Consider the following 24155-nt stretch of genomic DNA (forward strand, 5'->3'; position numbering starts at 1 on the left):
ACTTTTAGGTTTTGCATAAGTAAATCCCAAACCGGCTCCATTTCTACAACTGGGAAACCAAAAGTCCCCATTACTTGTTTTATTTCTTAAACTAGTAATGTAGTACAATAAAAATTGCAAGGATTTCTACGAAGCGTACGTATTTTTGTTGAGAAGAAACGAAGCGTATGTATTGAACATGATATGTAACACCGTGGTTACGCATGCGTAACAAGCACTAGTTAAATCACCGACAATTTTACACAAACTCATCGTGCATCATATATAGGACTAACGAATATAAAACGTGCGCAGGCCGCAGAAACTGTCAATTTCCATTGCGTAGAACTCCAAAATTTGCAGCTATGGTCCGCAACAAGTATACCGAAAGACTGGCGCCAAACAGGCAGCCTGCACCAGAAAACAAGAATCCAAAACACGTTATGATTTCGAAAACAAGGGGACATTTTTAGATTCTATCATGCAAAAGCCAAAGTCATACAGTACAAAAATGAACAATGAATCAACACAAACACCAGAGATTAGACCGGACTAGCCCCAAACTTCACACCAGCACGGAACAAAAGTAAAATTAAGCAAAAACTTTCCTTCGATTATGTGTATACGTCATACTATATTCAGTGTCACAAAGGTAACATGGAAATAAATATATTAAGAAAAGAAAGATAAACCATGAAGAGAACTATTATTTTTGTTTCAAAGTTCTACAATTGAAACCAAAGATTCAACCACGTAGTGTCTTCAACTAGCAAACAAAACTTTGTCGTCACCGGAGCAGTATATCACTGAAACAAGAATAGGTAAAAGGGTACTGAAATGAGGCATAAACTAAAACTCACGAAAACACCATGCATACGAGATGGCTTTTTTTGGTGATTCAACCTTTCAGAAACTTAGTTATCATATCACTCTAAAGTTCAAAGTCGGAGTTGTTTTAGAAAGAGAAAGTATCAACAATAACACATAGCTAGAGACAGGAGATCAACAGATACAGATCCATGACCTGATCACACATCGAATGTTAGCTTGCGCAATTATCAACGTAAACCGTAAAAACGTAACATCTGGTCAAGTATTACAGGGAGAAGCACGATGTTATATCATGTGTTTTAATGCTTATAATTTGTATCCAAAGAGAACAAAGGCATAGAATAACTTATTGCACAATTCCTCACTAGTTTTCCCTAGAAAGACAGAATTTTACATCATCTAAAATAAAAATATGGCAAGATAAAATGGACCTTTGGTTCAAGATTTTAAGCTGCATTCTGAAACTGCTGCAGCATGTCACAATGTGGTGTTTCGCGAATGAATCCCCACTGGCGGCGCTGCATCTCAAGCCGACAATTCTGGGAAAGAATGTTGAAGTATTCTCTCTCAACCTGGTGTTCTAGATTGACACGCTCCGAGGTACCTGGTGGGAACTCTTGCTCAAACTTGGTCGACTTGACATAAAAATTCACACCCTTCTCCGTAGTAAAGCGGTATTCGTAGGGATAGGACCTCGAAAGGGCATGTATAGGCTCAGAGGACGGCATGAAGTTGAGAAGCAGAATAAGCAACACAGGCAGCAACTGAATTAGAGTCCGAATATGGGAACCACCAGAGCCATGATCACCGCCCCTCTGCCCCATTCCATTGTGCCCAAAACTGAATCCCCGGAACTGGGTTGCCGGAGCCATTCCTCCAAAGAAATTTCTAAAGATCTCCTCAGCATCGACATCCGCATCATAGAAGCCATTAAATCCATTAAATCCATGCGCTCCATGGTTGGTAGCACGTCTCTCATACACCGGCTCATCCGAGCCCATAACATCATATTTTTTTCTGCTCTCTTGATTGCTGAGACACTGAAACGCCTTTGAAACGGACTTAAACGCTTCCTCAGCTCCCGGTGCCTTGTTCTTATCGGGATGAACCTTCAATGACAGTTTTCGATAAGCCTTTCGAACATCTTCAACAGTGCAACTCCTTTCCACCCCCAAAATCTCATAGTAATCCTTCTTCTTCTTCAGTTGTCTCACCATCGCAATCTGCTCCTCCGTGTACGACACACCAGCCGACGGTTTCGATGACGACGACCCAGTTGCCGTAGCCCTCTGGCGAAGCGATGGTTGGTCGAACGGCTTAGCTGAACCCAACCCAGATGGCCCATTGGCGGACCCACCAGCATCCGAACCCGATTGAGGATTGGAATTGCCGTCAATCGACGATAAGAGATCGTCGATGGGCAGCGCCGGATCGAGACGGCGAGCTTTCGTGAGGAATTTTACGGCACGGCTTCGATCCCCAGATTCTAAAGCATCTTTCCCAATCCTGAAGCATTTCAACGCGTCGTCTTTGTTTCCGTCCATCTCGAAATCTTCTCAGAAGACAAAAACAAAGAATTCTCAGCAAATATTTTCCGAGAAAACTAGTACCCCATAGAAAATTGAATTCGATCGATTTACAAAGAACCAAATTCCAGCAATTTGATTTGACTAATGAACAAAAGTTGAAATAATTTTGGGAAATTTTGACTTACAAGTGAGATGGATCTGAAGGAGATGTGTGCTGGTATAAATCAATTACTGGATATTGAAAATTTTGATCGAATTAGGGTTTCATGGTGCGGGGGATTTGGGGCAGAGTCCGACACAGTGGAGGATTTTGGGGAAAATTGATTTATTAGTGGGGGAGTGGAAGTTATTGTATTTTTATAGTTTGGTACTTTCATGTGGCTTTGAGGACGGTTGAAAAGTCGTTACTACTTCCCACGTATATTAAGCCCAAAAACGGTAGCAACAAAAGGCCCAGTTGTAGTTTATCCACAAAAACAAAAACAAAAAAGGCCCAGTTGTCTCAGTTGGCCCAGCTTCCCGCAGGAAGAGTTATATGAAACGCAGAAGTCAAGGTGACGGTAGTTTAAATTAATCATGCGACTCTTTGTGAAAAATGTAGAATATGAGGCGTCATTTCTTGTTCCGACATGACAAGGTCATGTTTAGTTTATGTAAAACCTTTTAATTATAGGTTCATATGACATACATTGTTGAATTCAATAAATGAATGTGCGTTAAAAATTTCTAAAGAACTTAATGAGTGGATTGAACTATTAAAAGTAGTATATGTTATACATCGATTTATGGTAGAAGGACTCCTAACATGAAATCGGGACATCAAGCTAATGATGTTCTAAATGAATCATGTAACGATATGGAAAAGTCCCAAGCCATGTGGCACCTTGTTATTGGTTGGATATGCCCAATCTAGTGTGTATTTGGAGTATACGGCAAACAGAGAAACGCCTAATGATGTTCTAAATGAATCATGTAACGATATGGAAAAGTCCCAAGCCATGTGGCACCTTGTTATTGGTTGGATATGCCCAATCTAGTGTGTATTTGGAGTATACGGCAAACAGAGAAACGCCGCGTTTTGTGTCGTTTCGTTTTTATACAAAAACCCTAAACCTGAAGTGATTAGCTTTTTTCTTTCTTCAGCTTTCAGGTCGCGAGCTGCAAAACCAAAAGAGGTCGCAGCAATGGAGACCCCGCAGCAGCAGATTCAAGTCGATCTGGGTAATCTCATGGCCTTCGACCCTCATCACAGCTTCCCCTCCATCCCCTCCTCCAGGTGATTTTTTTCTTTAATTATTCAATTTATCTCTATTTTGTGTTAATATTATACTTTTGGGCTTTTGTATTATTGCTGTCCAGAAACTAATTGAAAATTTAATTTTGGAAATTGGGACTTTTATTCGGAGAATTCCCAGCGGTAAAGTTGCAGTCTTGTGGAATAGTGAATTTTCTACCTGATAGGTTTTTGTTCCGTGGGTGAAAATCTGATTTGTTTTTTTCATTGTATTTAGGGAGGAATTAGTGAAGGAATGTATAACGAAAGGGACCGAGTTGGTTCAAGCTATTGCGAATAGCCTTTTCAACTTACCTTCAACTGAGGACATAGACGGTCCCATTGTGCAGTTGCCGCGTCCCGAAACTAAACTGCCTAGACAGAAGCATGTAAGTCATTCGTCTTAGTTTACGATCCTCCAACAACGTTCTTTAATACGTTTGATCATGTATATAAGCATTCGATAGTGAATACATGTATAGTGCTTCACAATCTATTGTTTTAAAAGAAGGTTTAAGGCGGTTTAGGTAATTGTCGAGATTTTTGTTGATCCCCCTTGTCGTGCTGCCAATTTACAGTTCCTCTCATGTAAATTGGTTGACTAGAATGTTAGCGTATGCAAACGGGCTGTTGACGCTGCTGGTTTTTTTTTTTTTTTTTTTTTCTGTAACCGAATTAAGAGTTGCTATTGTATTCTTAGCATAAACATCTGACTGCCGATGGCATATTCTTTTGTTTTCTACAGCTGCCAGTGCCTAAACCTCCAACAAAATGGGAAACTTTTGCCAAAACAAAAGGTTAGTCATTACTGTATGAGTCGAACAGTACCTTTCTTCTGTTTCTTTTTTTCTTTCTTCTTCCCCCCTTTAAGACTTTGTCTAGGTTTCTCATATGTAGGCATTTGGGCCTTGAGAAAGGTAGTTGGATTTAAGATTTTGAGAAAGTGGAATATCCTTAAGCTGAACTTATACGTGGTGGTTACATTCTTTTGATATGTATTGTAGGTATCAAGAACCGTAAAAGAGACAAGATTGCATATGATGAGCCAACTGAAACTTGGAAACGTCGCTTTGGATATGATCGTGCAAATGATGAGAATAGTGTACCTATCATTGAGGCGAAGGAGAATGATGGTAATTTTATTCAAAGCCTTAATGCTTTCAGAAGAGTTATTTTCTTTCGTAAGCACTGAAATGCATGCTTTGCTTTGCCAAGGTAACTCGAAATAATCTTGCTCATGCTTGTTACTTTTTTCAGTGCCAGGGGAGGATCCTTTTGCTAAAAGGCGAGAGGATAAGAAGAAAAGAGTTGAAAAGCAAGATAAGAATAGGTTGCAGAACTTGAAGCAAGCTGCGAAAGTCGGTGCTTTACCAAGGTTTGTCCTTATACTCCATGTTATTCAAAGCCTAGCTGCTTAGACATCCAATGGGGCAATCGATAACTACAAATCAATATAAGCTGAGCCTTAACCAGAATAATGAGATAAGCTAGCCTTTATGTTGGAAATCACTCTTTGGGAAAGTATTAGTGATCATTGAATGTATCTTTTGCATTGCACCGCAGAATCTAACTAAACTTTTTTCTACAGCCATGTTCAGCTAGCTGCCACACGGTTGCCCATAACGGGAACCCAGTCTGCAGCCAAGAAGTTTTCTAAAGATGAACTGGGTAATGTAGCTGGAATAGCAGCAACCGCAACGGCCAGCGGTGGTAAGTTTGACAAGAAATTGCCTGGTGAAAAGCCTCCTAAACATAAAGGAAAGTTCCGCAAGGTATGTAAATCTCATCCTAGCCATGCTCAACTAACTGCACATCACAATAAGCTGATAAAGTACCTGCCCCTTATTCTTTCGGCTTTTGCTTTCAGTTTTTGCCGGTTGTAGAAGGAAAAGGAAAACAATCACAAGAGAAGGAGCAAACAGATAAAGTACTGAACAAGCTAATCTCTAAGAATTCCCATGAGATATTTAACGTCGACAAGGTTCATCTCTTTCGCTGTCAAATGTTTTCTCCTGCCGTATTCATATGGTTTGAGTCCCACTTATTAATTGAATTTTTGTGACACAGGCTGTTAACATGTACAATGTCAAGAAGGACAAGAAGCGAAAGAACAAGCCGGGGATGTCCTCAAGCACGTTAAAACCGAAGAAGAACATCCAGAAGAAGCCATTAAAGAAGGGATCTTCATCGAAAGGAAAGGGAAAGTGACTTTGTTATTAGTCATGACATTTACAAGCTGTGGGAGTTTTGATGTAGGTTTTACAAGTTTAATCATTTGGAATCGAAGATTATTATGTAAGACTCCTTTATTTTTCAGGAGAAATATTTTCAATCTCTCTCTCTCTCTCTCTCTCTCTCTCTCTCTCTCTCTCTCTCTCTCAAGTGGGTCAATTTCTATTGTGCGTGCATGTTGCGTTCCTCGCAACCGGATATCTGTGTCCGGTCAACAGACTCGGAAATTTGGACCGTTCAAGAGAGAGATCAGGGCCGTTCGAGGGCTTGGTTTTGTATAAAGTGATCCAGTAGAATAGGCTAATGGGAGTTGCAAGATTTAAATTTAGTAGTCTGAATTTTTAGGTACGTTGGCTCTGGACAGAGAGAATCAGATAATCTCAATTACATACCTTTGCGATGAAATTTGTGGACGTGTGGTTTTTGGTATTAAACATAGCCACGTAGTTGATTAGGGTCTTCCAATCAAAATATAACTTTATTCTACTTAAGGCATATTTGAAACATCAACAACCAAATTCTATCTGAATCTCGTGGCCTCAAACTGCTAAGAAATCATCTTACAAAATTAAAAAAAAAAAAAAACAAATGTACCACGAAGATACACATTGACAGAAAGTGGATACGTTGTCCGAAATATGAAAATCTAACTCATTAAAATCAATGGTGTGCTCTGCTTATTTGATATGAGATAAGCCGTAATTCAAAAATTATTTTAAATGATAGAAATTATGAATGGAAATGACCTTAGTTGTTCGTATATAAAATAAATAATGTTCTCGTGAATTTCATACATGGTTGTTCAGGTATAACACGTGAATGACATCCATGCCTTGCATACCCTAATTGAAATGAGATACTGTAATTTTTTTCTTTTCATGTATTGGATTAAGAACTGTAATGTGTGTTTATGAAATAATTCATATCATGTGTAAGTAAAAGATAATGGTATGGAAATCAAAATTTTAAATTAAATTTGTAAGTCAAATGTTGTGTCATCAATATAAAAAAATAAAAATAAAAAAACGCGTTAATCAGTATTTAGTTAATAATTCAATTATCTATAATCATATCATTTGATTTGCAAATTTGGTTTAAAAAAATTTAGTCTTCCTAACATTACTAGTTAGTAAATGCAAACAAAGTTATAAATCTAAAAAAATTGAATATTTATATTTTAATAAGCGCAAAGTATAATTCCAAAGGAGTGTTGTACCCCAAAAGAATCAAATATACTTGGCTGTCCTTAGTTTTGGACTGTTGGTCGACAAAAAAAAAGTTGGGAGTGTTGGCAAACAAAACCCTACTCTTCTCACACCCACAAAGAAAACAGAGAGACAACAAATGCAGAAGTAGAAAGTGTTTCTCTCCTCTTCCTCCAAAAATATCAAATTTTATATCCACCCCAGCTCTTTTTTCTGCTGAAAGATTTGATCTTTATATAGTTTCAAGCTTTTGGATTAATGGGTGGAAGAAGATTGCAGGGTACTGGAAATACAAACGACGATGTAGTATTCTCTTGTTCTTCCGGGATTAGAATCCGACGCAGTCCTCTAAATAATCCTTCGCAGTCCGGTGGACTATTTGCCAGCGTTCAAGTTGCAAGAGGATTTGGTATCACACCGAGTCCTCAGAACTCCATAGACCAAACCACAAAGCTTCTAAGCTCCACGTACATGACATACATGTCGACGCCGGGTTCCGGGTTTCGGATTGGCAGGGTTGATGAGTTGGTGGAGGCAGAGGCATTGCTCGAGGTTGCAGAAGCAGAAGAGCTGTTGAAGATTCAGAAAATTAATGGTAATGGTGGGGGTTTGAGATTGAAAATAAAGGTTGGGAATGCTTCGCTGAGGCGGCTGCTGAGCGGAGCAGTGGCGGGAGTGGTGTCGCGGACGGCGGTTGCTCCGTTGGAGACGATACGGACGCATTTGATGGTGGGGGGCAGTCGCCACTCCAGTACTTCTCAAGTGTTTCATTCTATCATGGAAGCTGATGGATGGCAGGGCTTGTTTAGGGGTACTTTGGTCAATGTCATCAGGGTTGCTCCATGCAAGGCTATTGAGGTACGATCGCCAAGAATTGATACTAGTGAATTTTATGTGTAAATTTTGATACTCGACACGAAGAATTCATCTTGGTCTTGAAATTCTTTATGCAGAATGTTCGCTAATGTTTGTTCATTGATAACATCTCGATGGGTTTTGTCAACGATAATGATATTCTAACTTTATAAAGAACAAACATCCGTTCCATAACCCGACTAGTATAACTTCATGTTTCTGACTCTGGTCTTGGGTAGTTATTTGCTTATGACACGGTGAAGAAGCACTTAACTCGACCTGGTGAAGAGCTGAAAATCCCTATCCCCGCTTCATCAATCGCAGGCGCTGTTGCCGGATTCAGCTCAACCTTGTGTACATACCCTCTAGAGTTGTTAAAAACACGATTAACCATCCAGGTAAATCAGACCCCGAAATTCAGAAAGGACTATTGAATTCATTGGTTTGTTTTCTTGGTATCAGTACTCAAAGTCACATATTTTACTTGATTGCAGAGAGGAGTGTACAATAACTTTTTCGACGCAGTATCAAAAATTGTCCAACGGGAGGGACCTGCAGGGCTATACAGGGGCCTCACCCCGAGTTTAATTGGCGTAATTCCATACGCTGCCGCCAACTATTTTGCTTATGACGCCCTCTCAAAAGCTTACAAGAAAGCTTTCGAAAAGGAGGAAATCGGAAACATAACGACTCTCCTGATCGGATCAGCAGCTGCTGCAATTTCGAGCGGTGCAACTTTCCCGCTTGAGGTGGCTCGGAAGAGAATGCAGGTTGGGGCTCTCAGTGGGAGGCAGTACAAGCACATACTTGACGCTCTTTCGAGCATACTTGCAAGTGAAGGAATCAGTGGCCTGTACAAAGGGTTAGGGCCGAGCTACATGAAATTGGTCCCAGCTGCTGGGATTTCCTTCATGTGCTACGAAGCATGCAAACGAATACTGACTGAGAACGAGGAAGAAATCTAATACGCGCCCTTATGGACTCCGAATTTGCAATTTTGGATCATCCATCAAAAAGTAGCTAGGTGGTTTCTTTTTAGTCCATAAACTGAACCATATATACACAGGGCTTGGCTGGACAATCATCAAACTGAAAGTAATCTTTACTTCATCACGCTCTCAAACTCGTTTCTTGGGGGTCAAGAAAAGTTCAAGTTGTCTTCAGGGGAGGAAAATGAGTTTGATTGCTAGTTGTACATGGTGTGGACTACCAAGGGCACCTTGCTGACAAATACAAAACCGGCGGTTGGCTAGCCGTGGTCACACTTACAAATTTATAAAAACTGTGTTTCTTATATGTTCTTACTATGTACAATCTGAGTAGATGCGTCTTGGGGTTTTAACAGATTTTTCAAAGGGACGAGATACCAAGTTCGAATCTCCAATCTCCATTGACCAAAATAGAACCAGGACTAAACACCATTATCCCGCCATCCCTCACCACCTGGGCTACTTTGTCTAAAGTGCTCAATATTCATCAGTCATAACACAAAAACAAACAGCCTGAAGAAAAAAAAACGTCCTGCCCTAATCCAATCGATGAATTTTAAAACACGAACAGTATAACATATCAGCAAAAAAATCAACACCAAAATTTGAGATTTGTAGAGGGCGATACTAAAAAGCAAAAGACCACATTCATATAAAACTAGGGCATACTGATCCATTAAACTGGGATTCTGGATCACATACTTTTACAAAATGTGGTTGCTCTGTAAATCTGGGAGAGAATATTCCTAACTCAAAAGAAAAAAAGAAAACAAAAGAAAGAGCCATAATCCTCCAAAAGCAACCATTTGGTTAATCACTTAATATCCAACATGTAACCGAAGTCTTCAGCAACTATTTCTGCACCTTTTATCTATTAACATTACTACCCTCTATGTAAATATTACCCAAGGTGTTCCTGCAGATCTCTAATCCCACCCATCCGCAACAATAATTTCATAGCTTCCGTAGCCGTTTGGAACAGCAGCATCATTGTAGGTAGCAGCAGACGTGCCAGCGGAATAATCTCCATAGCCATATCTGCTTGGACCATAATAACTGTCATGCGCATATTGGGAGTCCCCACGAAAGTCATAGCCACCAAACTTACTGCCACCAGACCTATTGTTCCGACTGCCACCAATGCTATAAGTCTGTGATTCGCCCTCAGCATATTCGCTCAGCCAGCTTGGAACCTCCTGGTTTGATTCCTGCATCAGCTCCATGAGTCCCTTTGCAAGTGGCTGGTTCTTGGCATTGAAGAAAGCAGTTGCAAGACCAGAATTTCCAGCACGCCCTGTTCGTCCAATCCTGTGAACGTAGTCATCTATGCTTTTTGGCAGGTCAAAGTTGATGACATGGGAAACATGGGGGATGTCTAGCCCTCGCGAAGCGACATCAGTTGCAACCAATACTGGAGTTTTGCCACACTTGAACGATCTCAATGCTTGCTCCCTCTCCTTCAAAATTGGCAAGTCAAATAATACTTTAGATAGCATCAAGGGCAGACAATAAATTTTTTTTACCAGTCCAGAATAACATGTTTAACCTAAGTTTTGAAGACATTGAAACAAACCCCAAATGTCGACAATTGCAAGACAGCAAAAGAATCCATACAACTACAAAACCTCATTGTACTTGAAACAAATGCAGAAAACATTCGATAACTATACAGAATAAATGGTGCACACAACCACAAGAATTTCATATAAACAATAAGATATCTGGAATAAAGAACAAAATGTTAATCTAACCTTTTGCACTTTGTCACCATGTATTGCTATAGCTGGAAAACAATTCACGCGTAACCAGTTTTCTAAAGAATCTGCGCTTCTCTTGGTCTCCACAAACACCAAGGTTAAAGCAACCTGAAGCACGAACAATATTAACCTCAGCATCAGATCTTGAAAAGTATCAATTTCCAAAAACCATAAGATGGTTAAGAACATTCTTCGATAAAAAATATAAAATTAAAAAAAAAAAAAAAAAAAAAAAAACGATATCATTGCCAAATCAATGCTACAGTCACAGCTCGAGAATTCTCAAATTGTCATCATACCCTTCCATGAGCTCCATGAGCCTGGTGGCTATGAAGAAGCTTCATCAAATGGCTTCTTTTGTCCACATCCTCAATGAGTTCAACTTTTTGTGTGATGAGACCTGTGCTTGATCCAACTCTTCCAACAGCGAGAAATATGTAGTTTAACAGAAAATCTGCAGCAAGCCTCTGCAGAAGATGGTAATTATAAACACAAACAAATTAATGAATGCTTAGTAAATGCTTATCGCTAGCCACAAGATTTTGATTGATTATCGAACCTAAAAGAGAACAAGCATGCAATAGCAGCTAGAATAAACCAACACACCAAGCATAACATCTAATCACACGAAAGAGCAGTTTAATTGGTGCACCTGTATTTCATCTGGAAATGTAGCACTGAAAAGCAACGTTTGTCTTGCACCAGAGCAAGGCATGTCCATTTGTTCAACAATCCTCCTTATCTGAGGCTCAAAACCCATGTCCAACATCCTATCAGCCTCATCTAATGCCAAATATTTGACATTTCTCAGCGAAACTCGCGACCTCTCAATCATGTCCACTAAGCGCCCAGGAGTTGCAACAAGAATATCACAGCCTCTCTCCAGCATACGCAACTGCAGAGTCAAGGATTACCAAGCCATCATTACCAATGAACACAACACAAAAAACGATACCATAAGTCTTCCGAATCAACACATCTAAATACATTACAACAAAATAGAGCAGTACAATCGTAAAAACACAAAAAGAGAAAAGGCAATGACAAAACACCCTCACTACCCTACACTTCACTAATCTTAAACACAAAAATGTTTATATGATTCACGATATTTCTTTCAAGTGCACGGAAGCCCGAATGGAGTAAGCTAGCTTTATATCAGTAGCCAAGAAATGAATAAACACATCATACTTCTTGCAATGATAGCAAATCGACACAAACTTCAGAGCAGAAAATAACTTGAAATCGACACAGACCTGCTGAGAAATTGGAGCTCCACCATAAGCAACAACAATCTTCACCCCACTCTGATAACCAAACTTCTTAGCTTCATCATGAATCTGCCCAAAAATTTAAAAAACCAACCCAAAAAAGAGCAAACGCCAAACAAAATTAAGCTAAAATCACAAACCCATTAGCACATGAACTTCAAACATGGCCACAATGTAGCAAATATTTACATACCTGACCAGCCAGCTCTCTCGTCGGAGACAAAATGAGGGCGGTAGGGCACACAGCACGATCCCCGGCGCGAGCCGGCGACCACTCGACGCCATTCTTTAAGACCCCATTGATGATGGGGAAGCAAAACGCAGCCGTCTTGCCGGACCCGGTCTGAGCACAGGCCATCAAGTCGCGGCCAGCCATGGCTATCGGAATAGCGTGGCGCTGAACCGGCGTGGGCTTCACGTACTTGCACCGCTTGATGTTTTCGTTCAAACACTCGCCCAAATCGATCTCGAGAAACGTGTCCACGGGCGGCGGAATGTCCTCGCCGCTCGCCTCCACTGGGATGTCTTCGTAGGCTTCGGAATTGATACCGCCATTGCCACCGCTTTCTTCCTCAGTGACTTTGAGCTGATCAAATTTCTCAGAGACATTATCAAACGGGTTTGGGGGCGGTTGTGCCCAAAAGTGACCGCCACCTCGTCCTCCGCCGCCGCGACCCCGACCGTTCCGGTCGGCTTGCTTTCCGGGACGGCCAGTGTAGCTTTGCCTAAAGCCGTACTGGGTGGACTCGATTGGGGGCACGTAACCGTAACCATACGAGCCGCCGCCAGTGTTTCGGAGGTGCGGAGCTACGTAGCAGTTAAAGGGCTTGCGAGTCGGGTTCCGTTTTGACTCGGTTAAGGAATCGGAACAAGGCATTGTCATCTGTGATGGTTTTTTTCTGTAAAACAAATTCTCAGATGAAAAATGGAGATAAAACGAAAGATCTTATACAAATGTAGAGAGAGAGAGAGAGATTAAGGTTTCGGGGAGCCGTACGGACGGAGGTTTGGCTCGAATATCGAAAATGGTGTAGGTATTTTAGAGAGATAAAGCACGATGGAGACGATGAGAGAAAAGGATGCAGTGACAGTGTGTAGTAAAATCACTCTCTTTCTCTCTCTTGTTTCTCTTTCTCTCTCTGAAATACGTACACCATTTTCGCACGATGGCGCGATGGAGAGATGGATGGTTTTTTCGCACGTTCATTTAATGCGCGCATGCTGAGCCCGCGAATTTTTGTTCGCCGATTTTTATTCTTTTTTGTTTTTCTCAACGGCCCTGGTTTCGTGTGACGTGGAGGCCTTTTTAGGATCCCTTTTAATTGGGTATTACGTATTCAGAGAGGATCCTCCCGCACTTGGATTCTGTCATGAGTTAATAGAGAAGATTCTTCTTATCAATTATCCTAGATCGTTGAATTTTTATCCAACGGTTACAAATAGGGTATCTCTTTAAAGTTATAATAATTGTAGTCGTTGGATAAAAATTCAACGGTCCAGAATGATTGATGAAGAGGATCCTCTCCATTAGCTCAGGAGAGGATCCAAATCCGATCCTCCCGAATCATCTTTACATGATTTCAGAGATTCGTCAATCACATTCCTTCATTGTATATCATGCGATCAATTTTTTTCAGATACTGTTTATATTTAATTTTAAATAAAAAAATTTACAATGATTTATGACTGCACGATATACAATAAACGAATGTTATTTGAGGATCCTCTCTTTTTCGTATTGGAGAGAAATTTTTCAGTGTGATTGAAATACAAGATAGTACACCACCTGTCATTATACAAATGATGAGATATGTGTATTAAAAAGTTAATAATTTAAAAAATAAAAATTTTCCACTATTTACATAAAAACATGTAATGTACCACCGTGTTCCCAATAAAACAGTAACAAGGCCGATCGTTTCTCAAAAAAATATCTTTCAGGTGGTGATGTGGCTAGTTGCTATGCTGGGAATTGTAGGACGTTTTCGTGCTCTAACGCGCACTAAGAATGCGAAGTGAACTTCTGTATTGAGAAAACCAACCGCCATGAGCACTTCCAGCATGCTGGGTAGCCCCGTGGACAGGGAGCAAATCCAATCCAATTGCCTCCCAAACTAGCTCCAGCCCATTCGAGCAATTGGGTTAAGGGGGAGCCCATAGGAGAGGGTAGGCATGAGTTCAAGGCCCAAGTGCCTAAGGGCTTTGTGATGCAATGTTGATGTCAACATGGCGTCAGCCACGTTATAAAAAATTTTGCATCAGGTGAGTGCACCACACGCGTGCATGGGGGCGCATTACAGACAATATTTTAGGTGGTGGGGCATGCGCGTTATAGTCTGAAAGTGGTTGTTACTAGGTGCAACATGGCACCCTCTTAGCCGTTGGATTTCAATGGCTTTTTTTTCTGGACCGTTCAATTTCCAATGATAAAAAAAAAAAAAAAAAAAAAAAAAAAACAATAAAAATTTCAAAACTCCCCCAATAGCTAGATGACATGGCACAATCTGAGCTATTCGATTCCAGATCAAGAATCCACGTTTTTGAACTTAAATTTTTTTTATTTTAAAAATGATATGTTACCGTTATGCCACGTGGCACAATCTGAAGGGTTGGATTTCAAATTTTCTGTAATCTAATGGTAGAAATCCTAGTATAATAACACGTGGCATAACGAGACCGGTTAAAAATCCTATCCGAAATTACAAATAAAATTATTTTTTATTAATAAAAAATACTAATATTTTATTACCTATTGTCATGGTTATTCAGTTTAGGAGTGGAGATGTAAAAGACAATTATTGTTCATTAAAGCCAATTACTATTCAATAGAGGAGATTCAATTAACAATCGCCATAGAAGGCCTTCCTATAAGTGCTCTTACGTGCATGTTGTGACTTTTGGCTAAGTAGCTGTCCTAAACCCTATGTGGCCCCAATAATACTCTCTGAAGTTTCGTATTCCCTAAATGTTTTAACTGAATTCGAAATTTGACGATTAAAAAGTTTTGAGTATTTTATACTTTTAAAACATCTATAGACCTTTTTATAGAACAACTACATCATCACAAAATACGAATACAAATTACAAAGTCATATGGAGATAGAGTTTACAAGTTTGTTTGAAGTGCTTTTAAAATAGCTGAAAAAGTATTTAATAAAAATGTTTTTGAAACTAATACTTAGTAAAAATTCAAGTAAATCTTGAAAAAACACTTAAAAGTACTTCATGGAAGAAGCAAGTGTTTTTGAAATCCAAAAACATTTTCTAAAAGCGCTTTTGGTCATATTAAAAACACTTTCAAACGAGTCATACATATATCATTCCACCAGTTGTATGAAATACCACCAAATTCTGTATTCCGTTGCAAAAAGTTTGATGCTCGCTTTTGTGTACTCAAGTTCATCGATGTCACGAGCACTGTAGTTTGTATTCCTATCCACGGATGGTGACTCCATGAACGACGAGGTCAATACCTGTGATTGACTCATTGTGTGAATAAGCTAGATAGCCAGAGCAGTGTTCCACCCGCTTGCATGATAGTTCGAACTTAATCCCGCTGTATAATAGTTATGAATAGTTATTGACTCCCGGGAAAAGGTAGAAAAATGGAACCTACTATGGGGCATACATTAAATATGAAGAATGAATACAAAAGATTCAATCTTCATGCAGGGTAGAGATTTTACAGGATCGGATTGTGGCGTGGCATACTTTGATATGGACGCATATCAATTCCGTCTCGAGAAATCTTCGAAGAGTTCTATCCCGTCAGTAGAATGTCCGATTACCAGACATTTTCCTCATTAAGTTTGTTCGGCCATTTCAGATCCAGTCAATAGATGCTTCTCTTCCTCCTCAAGTCTTTCCAACCATTTCAGTCCTAGATCACACCCGGCTTTCGCAGCAATCTGGAATCGTTCTCTTGCCATCTCTATGGGATCTGTTATGCTTTCCTTTCTGGCCAAAGGACCCCTCTTTGAAGCAAACTTCGTCACAGATTCTGGGATTTCAGCACCTAAGACGTGCAATTTTATCATTAAGGGTAGAAAAATCATTACAAAATTGGCAAATGAAATGTAAATTCTTGGTGCTGCCGCACTGTCATCTCCTATGAGGGAATGCAGAAAAATAAAATATAGCCATGCCAATTGTTCGACAGTTAGTGATAATATCACTATCCAGAACCCCCTTTTTTTTTTATTTATAGAAAGATCGCAAAAAACTACCAGTAAAACTGTGAAACTCCCAAATCATCCTTCATAGTTACACATCCTTCATAGTTACACCAGCTATGAATATGAGTGGACACCAAGTTTCACGTAAAACAAAAGAAGCGTGGTTGGAAGAACAGACCTCTAAGAAGAAGAGATCCAAATGCTATAGCTGCAGCAGCATGTCCCTGCATATATTAAAAGGAATAAAAGCAAAATGGTGCACTAGTCCAACGCGAGAGAGAGAGAGAGAGAGAGTTGCTACAACTAATAAATTATTTGGAGAAACAAGGGTTTGGTATTACAAAGGCAAAATGCAACCATGTTTTGGATCATGAAACTTAAAACTCATTTTGGAAGTGGAAGAAAGTGTCTACTCAAGCCAAGAAATACGAAAGTGTTAATTTACTCGTCTATGTAAATGTCATAATAGCTCATCAAGTATTTCTAAGCCCGTTTCAAAGATCACCATTTTTACAAAACAAAAATCTACAACTACTAAAGCAATTTAAGTTTGTTTAAACAATGTCCATTTTTCCATCACCAGTACTTAGTTTCCACCCACATGCATATCCCTTGTCGATGATCCATTGTTGAAACTGAGTAGGGAGTAGTAGGAGCTCGTTTACCTTATCTGATGCCCTATAGAAACACCATAACGCGGAAGCCATATCTTTTTTCACGCAGTCTCCCGTCAGATACACAGAACCCAGAAGGTAAAGAGCACCTGGATGCAACTAGAACATAGCGAGCTCAAGTAAGGCTTTGAACCACATTTCAGAATCATTATAATTTGTATCTGCATTGTGAAAATATACCTGGTCAACAGCCTTCTCTATATAATGGAAAGCTTGCTGATCTGACTGGACGTATTCATTCTAACGGAAAACCAAAACAGTTGGAAAATCAGTAATAGGGGTGAACTCAAGAACGGAAATCACTAAACTTCATAGATTTTGAAAACATAAACTATCGTTAAGAAAGCTAAACTGATCCATACCAAAAATAAATAAATAAATACAAAACTTCTATACTTCAAGTACAAACTTCTTAGAATTCTTACATCAACTCTAAGACGACAACCGAGTTCGTACTGTGCATCCGGATCACCCATATCCGCTGCTTCAACTAACAAGGCAGCTCCTCTGTTATGACAAAAAAGACGAAAATATAACTTACATGACCTACTTTTCCTGTTCGTTTATTTTTTTTTTCTTATCAAATGCTTATCCAGGTGCTCTAAAATACAATACAGTGTAGTAATGTAGGGAATGCAGACCATCACCATCAGTGAAGCAACACGAAAAACACCTAAACGAATCGATTAAAACTCCGAGAAATCACACTTACATAGCTTTGCAGGCTCCCGGGACATGGTATTTCAAATGCAATTTGGACAACCAATACCTGGCATGGGTATTCGAATTGTCAGCCTCCAAAGCCAACTCAAAATTCTCCTTTGCTGCCTGATACAAATTCAAACAATAAAAACTTTAAAATAAAATTTAAAAAAAATAAATTCATAAACAAAAAAAAAAAAAAAAAAATTCACAAATGGGGTTTGAGAAAAATACATAATTTACGTCAAAAATTAAAAATTAAATCCAAATCCATAAACAAAAATACAAATTCACAGATGGGGTTAGAGCAAATACACAATTAACATCAGAAAATAAATTAAAAATTACCCGTAAGAGAGGGATGAGGCGGCGATCGTTGAGCTCGCAGTAATCGATGACTCGGTCGACTTCCTTAAGGGCACTCCAGCCTTTGGCTATCAACTCCATCGCCTTCTTGTTCCTGCTGTGCATCTCTCTCTGCAAAACAACCAAACCCATAAATGGTGATATAAGCAGATGGAACTATAAGTGAGAGATTCGGCCGGAATGTAAGCTTGGGAGAGTGAGAAATGTGTACGGACTCGTTGGTTGAATTGGGTGAGTCCATTGGGAGGTTTCAGTCTGAGCTTCTTCAGCAGTTGCCTCTGCATCGTCTGTGTACCGTGTGAGTTCTAGAGTGAGAGCGAGTGAGAGAGAGAGAGAGAGAGAGGAAGAAAAAATTAGAGTGAGAGAGGGTTGGTGGAGGCGATGGGACGGAGTAGCGGCGAAGGTTTTGGCGGAGGAGAAAGACGGTTGAGAGGGGAGAACAGGAGTGATTGATTCAAAGTAGTAATTTTCCTACCGAGTACGAAATCCGGGTCTTTCTGACCCGGATGTAATTAAAACTCAAGATTTATCTCATCCTTTCAGCCTAAAAGTAATTGGGCTTCGGTCCTTTTTGGCCTGTTACAAATCGAGGCCCGTGACCCATAAAGTCCCGCAGCGCAAACACGGCGATCAAAAGTTTTTTGGTTGAGAGGTGTTATCACACTCATTTTTACTTTTCTTATAGTCTATGTTAATTTTTATTTTTTGATATTCTTCAAATCATTTGATCCGACATCGAAAATTGAGAGAATTGTATGGGAGATAAAAAACGAGTATGTGGATAGTACCACTCTTTTAGTTATGTATGTGTTGGAGCAAGATTTCTCACAAGAAGAAATGCCTCTACAAATTCGTTGACCACAATCCTCACGTTCGCCGAATCCTTCGCTAGAGATGCCACCGAATAGTCTTCTTCAGTAGCTTGCCCGGGTGGTACCTGGAAGAGATACTCCGACGCTCAAGTCAATCGATTGATTTTCTATTCTCTGGATCTTCTCGGGTTCTGATTACGTACCTTGTTCTTTGGCTCCTCTCCCTATTTATAGGATTGCATGCTTGAGGATCAAGCACCACAACCAATCCTCCTTTCCCACTTCTTTAGTGGTCATCTGTCATATGACTGCATACTTTGGGAACAAGTACCACGACCTATCGCCCTCTCCCACTTCTCCTCCATAGTGGGGTAGTTATCTAAGCACGTTCCCTTATGTCCGTATATTTCTTGTGGGCTTTTTACCTTGCACAACACTTTCCCCTTTGATGATTGGTAGTGGCCCATGAGTCGAAACTAGATTTTATCCTCCCACAGTATGACACAAAAATATAAAAGCATTAAAGCGCCTAGGAGAAAACCACTTCAAAGTGTTTTTTCATAAATAACTTGAGTTTTTGATAAAACTTTTAACATGTTAATATTTCAAGTAAAAAAACGCTTATGAGGATAATATTTCATAGACAGTAAATCTATTAGCAAACTTTATTTTAACCGAGATAACTAAAATAGTATGTTTACAATTATACACTTGAATTCGAATATTTCACAACACTAAAATTATTTAAAATATTTTCGCATTACCAAATGTGATGAAACTTCTAAACACGAACTCTCTCGTTCACACTACCAATACTATGACATTTCTAAAATCATTTGCTTTCACATTACCTATTTGATGAAATTTCTCGTCGTCCACACCGCATACTTCCAAATTGCCAGTTCAACACCTATCGCTGACACATGTCATATTGAATAAACACTAGGCCAAATCGCAAACCGGAATTCAACACTTGGCAAACTATAAGTGGCTCACCTCACTTATAATTAATTATTCATATCAATAAATTTATATATTTCTGTTATTTATTTGGTTTCCTCTTTGTTGGGAACATCACATAAAGTCTAGGATGTGTTTACGAATTCCATATGTTCATACATATACATATTCCTAACTTTACAATATAATCTCTATAAATTTATTTTTTTAATTCGACTAATTCCTCATAAACGTAAGTATAGCGAACTTTCTCATCTTGTAATTAAGTTAAATCTCTATATTAAATTTAAATACGAGTTGTATAACCAATACGCGATTGATTCCTTCTAATACAAGTCATGGGTTCCCAATTTATACAAGTAATTTGAATATTAATTTTTTTATCGTTTGAACAAAATTATACAAGTCATCGACTAATTCCTCATAAAATATTGTTTTTCGGAGTCGACCACATAGGATCTTGCTTTTTCTTGATAGGACCACGTGTCGGTCTTCTAACATAACAGGACACACGTGGCAAAAGATAAATTGTCGGAAGCCCAAGTCGGTCATTCCACAATCCACATCACCCGGTTAAACAGGAGCTTTGGAAATTTCGGTTGTACATTCGGAAAGAGTAGTTGCGTTTGAAAATTAAAGCAAAAAATTCAGCCAAAAGAAAAAAAAAAAATCAGAGAGAAATGGGAGCGGTGAAGAACATCTGGAACGCCATGGAGGTAGCTGAGCAAGCTTCAGATTGCTCCACCTCTCAGATCCATTCTTCTTCCTTCTCCGTCGACCCCTCCCTCCCTCTCTCTCACATCTCACCCCTCATCATGTCAGTCTCCCTCTATCTCTTTCTCTATATATGTATATATGCTCAATTTCTACGGCCTTCAGTTTCGTTTTGTGCAACTTGTTTTAGCTCAGATAAATAATTGATATTTATATATACATTTTTTTGAAAATCCAGTTTGGTGGATGAGAAATTGCAGGAAACGAGAGGAAAATATGAAAAATGGATTCAATTTCGTTTTTTTTTTAATTAATTTGTCTACTTTATAAGGAGTAAATTTAATATTTTAATGTGTTATGTGATTGAATTTGCAGAGAATTGTGCAAGGATCTGTTTAAGAAATGGTCAAATTTGGAGAACTCTCTCTTCTCCGTGGAGACAGTTTCCGGCGGCATCACAAATCAATGTGAGTGCTGTTCTTCTTCTTGTTTGTTGTTTTTGGATTCTATGAGCTAAGAGAAGTTATCGTTTGTGAAAATTTGTTATCGAAAAACAAAACTTTGAGTTCGTTATTGTTCATTCGATTTTTCTGAGTGTTTTATGGTGTAGAGCTGAACTGAGTTAGTGATCGTTGATATATGCAGTGCTGAAGGTGACTGTGAAGGAAGAGAATGGAAATACCGTGTCTGTGACAGTGCGGTTGTACGGGCCTAATACCGATTATGTTATCAATAGGGAACGCGAACTGCAGGTAGTTTTGAGAAGTTTTGTAATGTTGTTTTGTAAGTCTCCGTTGTGGTCCGGTTGGCTGCTCATTTACTCAACTCTCACATTTCCTTTCTTTTAAAGTTGTGGTTAGTTTATTTTATAGGTAAAGCTGATCTGAGTACTTCTTCGTCTACTTGGATTATGCCCCATTTGCAATTTTTTTTAATGTAACTGCCATAAATTCGTGTTTCTGTTGATGTTTATATGAGATGTCTTTCTGACTATACTGATTGTTTATCTTTACTTATTGGTGATGTTTTAATTGTATGCTTTGCTTTGTAAATTCTCACTGCATATTGTCTTCAGGCAATCAAATACCTCTCCGCTGCCGGATTTGGTGCAAATTTGCTTGGAGTTTTTGCCAATGGGATGGTGCAATCTTTTATCAATGCACGTACACTAGTCCCATCAGGTAGCTTCGGTTATATGTTATTTTTAAAGTAAGGTTTTTTGTTAAAGAAGCTCGAAGGGAAAGCAGAAAATCAAGTAAACAATATAAAGAGTTCTCAGGTTTTATACAACGCTTAAAAAACAGATGGACTAATTCACCCCTTTACTCCACCACTTCCACCCTTCAAAATCTTTTCTCATTCGGTCAGTGGATAATCTCTTGGTCAACTCTCATTTTGAAATAAATGTCCTTTGAGGCAATTGAAACTGGCATACAAGTTCAGGGACAGGAGGTCACTTTCGTTGAAGTAAATCATATGCATTTTCAGGGTTCTTGCTGAACTGAATCTGTCCATTGACATGATTTTAACTTATTCCCTTCTTGGCAGACATGAGAAATCCAAAGCTGGCTGCCGATATTGCCAAGGAACTGCGCAGATTCCATCAAGTGGAAATTCCAGGTTCCAAGGAACCTCAGTTGTGGATTGACCTGTTCAAGTTCTTTGAGAAAGGTTATCTCTTAGTCTTACCTGCCTCATATATGTTATGTTCTAAGTCTTGTTAGCTAAATTGATATTAGGCGGCTGGAAGTGGCCTGATTTTCATGGGCGGGTTTACAGCTCATATAATTTTTAACATAAGTTCATACATGTAAGTTTTCTCATGATTGAGTCACCTTCTCATTGCAGCATCTGCTCTTGAATTTGACGACAATGAGAAGCAGAAAGTTTATAAGACCATTTCATTTAGTGAAGTTCACAATGAAATGATTGAGCTCAAGGTATCACCACCATCATTGTTTACTCGGCTATCCTTCTAATCAACTTAGAAAGTATGTAGAAATTGGCATAATAATGATGTGTGGAAGGCAAATGCAGAAGTGATTTAACAATGATATGTTGATGAAACGATAAAGGAATATATTTATTTGTATCAAAAAGTTTGTTTCCAACTGTCATTTTCTGTTTCTGTGTTGTTTAATGTACTTTGTGCATATTTACCTAGATGTTTCTCCTGATAATGGAACAGGAATTGACAGACCGTTTTAACGCTCCAGTCGTTTTCGCTCACAATGACTTGCTTTCTGGAAATATAATGGTTAATGACGAAGAAGGTATTCCACACTTATTTTCACCGTCTCTTATCATTGACTGCTAAAAAGAACTTTATCTTCCTATGATGTTAAAAGAATAGTCAGAATTCAATCCTGCTAAATATCTGTTCGTGATAGTTGCCTAGGGGCTAGGGTTATGATGTCTTCCTGTGCCCACCATCGTTATTGGATGTCCAAGGTGTTCAGAAATGAAACAGAATGAGATTTTCGTGATGGTAGTTTTGGTTCCTGGTGCTTGAAATAGAATTTGGACATGCATTGGGGGGAAAGCTAGAATAGATTCAATTTTTCGTTTCATAACTTTATAAAATGAAAGTAATATTGTTTTCACTTTTTTCCTTCCACTTACATTGATTTTTCTGATGAGTTTCCAGACAAACTCTACTTCATCGATTTTGAGTACGGATCATACAATTATAGAGGCTTCGACATTGGGAATCACTTCAATGAATATGCAGGCTATGAATGCGACTACAGTTCGTATGTTTTCTGTTTCTTGTTCTATCTTCTTTTCTTTTATTTCATACCATCACGATCTTATGGGATTACCTTTGATTGTTGAACACGGTGTCCATGCAGATGCCCGAATAAGGATGAACAATACTTCTTCTTGAGGCATTATTTACAACCTGAAAATCCACTTGAGGTAAACTGGTTTCAAATTAATAATTCTGGCGTTAATTGAAAGGCGGAGTTAATGTTAACGGATGATAATCTACTCCTTAAGTTTTCATTCATATTTTCCATACCAACAGGTATCAGACAAGGAACTTGAAGCTCTCTATGTTGAGACAAATACATATATGTTAGCTTCACACTTATATTGGGCTGTATGGGGAATAATCCAGGTATACCTCTTACTTATTTGTGCTTCTCCTCCCAAACCATCAAATTTATCGCCGACTATAATTCCGTTCAATCGTATACAGGCAAAGTTTTCTCCGATCAATTTCGACTATCTTGGTTATTTCTTCCTGCGATACAATGAATACAAAAAGCAGAAGGAAAGATGCTTCTCCATGGCAAGATCACATCTCGCGCAATGTGAGACCGGGTTAAACATGAAGGCGCAATAAGTAGGTGTTGGTATGTGATGAAATTGTAGGGAGATTATTATTTTTTTTTATACCAATTTTGGAAATGTTGTATTCTTTTGTAGCCAATTGTTAGATGAAAAATGAAAACAAACATGAACAAATAATTGGCATTCAGGAGCTTCCCGAAGCAGTGTAATGCAGAAACTTATGTATCTGATATGTGTAATGTTTTTCTGTCCTCGGATTCATGTACAACAGTTTTGAGTTTTCGTGATTAAATTTCTCGAATTTTAGATCACCGAGAGAGGTGGCAGATCTCATAATTGTTGTTCGTTTAAGCGCAGCGATATGAAAGAAAAGGAACAGTTGCACATAGCAACGAGCATGTGTATCGTATATGTGAGTAAGTAAGTTCACCAAAACAAACATTGTCGAACACCTAGCACATGGTACACAAGTATATATACCGATGGACTTTAGAATCCCTGTCGTCAGACAGGGCGAAGCCTCTAGGCTTCAAC

At 39.0% G+C, this 24155-nt stretch overlaps 7 protein-coding genes across 9 annotated transcripts; 3 read left to right on the forward strand and 4 right to left on the reverse strand.

The window, feature by feature from the left end:
* Positions 1-123: 123 nt before the first annotated feature.
* LOC137735125 (chaperone protein dnaJ 49-like) lies at positions 124-2682 on the reverse strand. Of its 2 annotated transcripts, XM_068474517.1 has the most exons (3): positions 2525-2682; positions 1242-2362; positions 124-390 (listed from the first exon to the last, which is right to left on the reverse strand). In XM_068474517.1, exon 2 carries the CDS (start codon positions 2352-2354, stop codon positions 1257-1259), a length of 1098 nt encoding a protein of 365 aa, XP_068330618.1. In that variant the 5' UTR covers positions 2355-2362; positions 2525-2682; the 3' UTR covers positions 124-390; positions 1242-1256. The 2 variants fall into 2 exon arrangements, with proteins under 2 accessions (XP_068330618.1, XP_068330610.1); XM_068474509.1 differs by having other exon boundaries at positions 1242-2668.
* A 789-nt stretch (positions 2683-3471) lies between these two features.
* Positions 3472-5946, forward strand: LOC137743557 (ribosome biogenesis regulatory protein homolog). The gene is made up of 8 exons (XM_068483476.1): positions 3472-3615; positions 3851-4001; positions 4358-4409; positions 4617-4745; positions 4870-4987; positions 5201-5384; positions 5480-5593; positions 5680-5946. The coding sequence occupies exons 1-8, from the start codon at positions 3524-3526 to the stop codon at positions 5818-5820; spliced, it is 981 nt and encodes a 326-aa protein (XP_068339577.1). The 5' UTR covers positions 3472-3523; the 3' UTR covers positions 5821-5946.
* A 1228-nt stretch (positions 5947-7174) lies between these two features.
* Positions 7175-9181, forward strand: LOC137729320 (adenine nucleotide transporter BT1, chloroplastic/mitochondrial-like). The gene is made up of 3 exons (XM_068468599.1): positions 7175-7907; positions 8144-8302; positions 8399-9181. Exons 1-3 carry the CDS (start codon positions 7308-7310, stop codon positions 8867-8869), a joined length of 1230 nt encoding a protein of 409 aa, XP_068324700.1. The 5' UTR covers positions 7175-7307; the 3' UTR covers positions 8870-9181.
* A 638-nt stretch (positions 9182-9819) lies between these two features.
* Positions 9820-12537, reverse strand: LOC137720111 (DEAD-box ATP-dependent RNA helicase 52C-like). The gene is made up of 6 exons (XM_068459126.1): positions 12115-12537; positions 11907-11990; positions 11303-11545; positions 10950-11117; positions 10645-10758; positions 9820-10350 (listed from the first exon to the last, which is right to left on the reverse strand). The coding sequence occupies exons 1-6, from the start codon at positions 12295-12297 to the stop codon at positions 9820-9822; spliced, it is 1323 nt and encodes a 440-aa protein (XP_068315227.1). The 5' UTR covers positions 12298-12537.
* LOC137743139 (DEAD-box ATP-dependent RNA helicase 52C-like) lies at positions 12300-12804 on the reverse strand. The gene is made up of 2 exons (XM_068483057.1): positions 12398-12804; positions 12300-12318 (listed from the first exon to the last, which is right to left on the reverse strand). Exons 1-2 carry the CDS (start codon positions 12802-12804, stop codon positions 12300-12302), a joined length of 426 nt encoding a protein of 141 aa, XP_068339158.1.
* Positions 12805-15024: 2220 nt separating this feature from the next.
* Positions 15025-18323, reverse strand: LOC137707992 (uncharacterized). 2 transcript variants are annotated; one of them, XR_011064755.1, is made up of 9 exons: positions 18054-18323; positions 17821-17949; positions 17483-17598; positions 17196-17277; positions 16951-17010; positions 16762-16869; positions 16275-16320; positions 15608-15936; positions 15025-15477 (listed from the first exon to the last, which is right to left on the reverse strand). XR_011064755.1 is itself a non-coding variant. In XM_068446955.1 (8 exons), exons 1-8 carry the CDS (start codon positions 18120-18122, stop codon positions 15725-15727), a joined length of 822 nt encoding a protein of 273 aa, XP_068303056.1. In that variant the 5' UTR covers positions 18123-18323; the 3' UTR covers positions 15520-15724. The 2 variants fall into 2 exon arrangements, 1 of the variants encoding a protein (XP_068303056.1); XM_068446955.1 differs by lacking the exon at positions 15025-15477 and having other exon boundaries at positions 15520-15936.
* Positions 18324-20200: 1877 nt separating this feature from the next.
* Positions 20201-23871, forward strand: LOC137714851 (probable ethanolamine kinase). The gene is made up of 11 exons (XM_068453983.1): positions 20201-20427; positions 20700-20791; positions 20970-21076; positions 21400-21505; positions 21873-21995; positions 22173-22264; positions 22513-22597; positions 22972-23077; positions 23177-23243; positions 23353-23445; positions 23527-23871. Exons 1-11 carry the CDS (start codon positions 20291-20293, stop codon positions 23671-23673), a joined length of 1155 nt encoding a protein of 384 aa, XP_068310084.1. The 5' UTR covers positions 20201-20290; the 3' UTR covers positions 23674-23871.
* The last annotated feature ends 284 nt before the right edge of the window (positions 23872-24155 follow it).

This window comes from Pyrus communis, chromosome 1 (genome assembly GCF_963583255.1).
Source record: "Pyrus communis chromosome 1, drPyrComm1.1, whole genome shotgun sequence".
NCBI lineage: Eukaryota > Viridiplantae > Streptophyta > Magnoliopsida > Rosales > Rosaceae > Pyrus > Pyrus communis.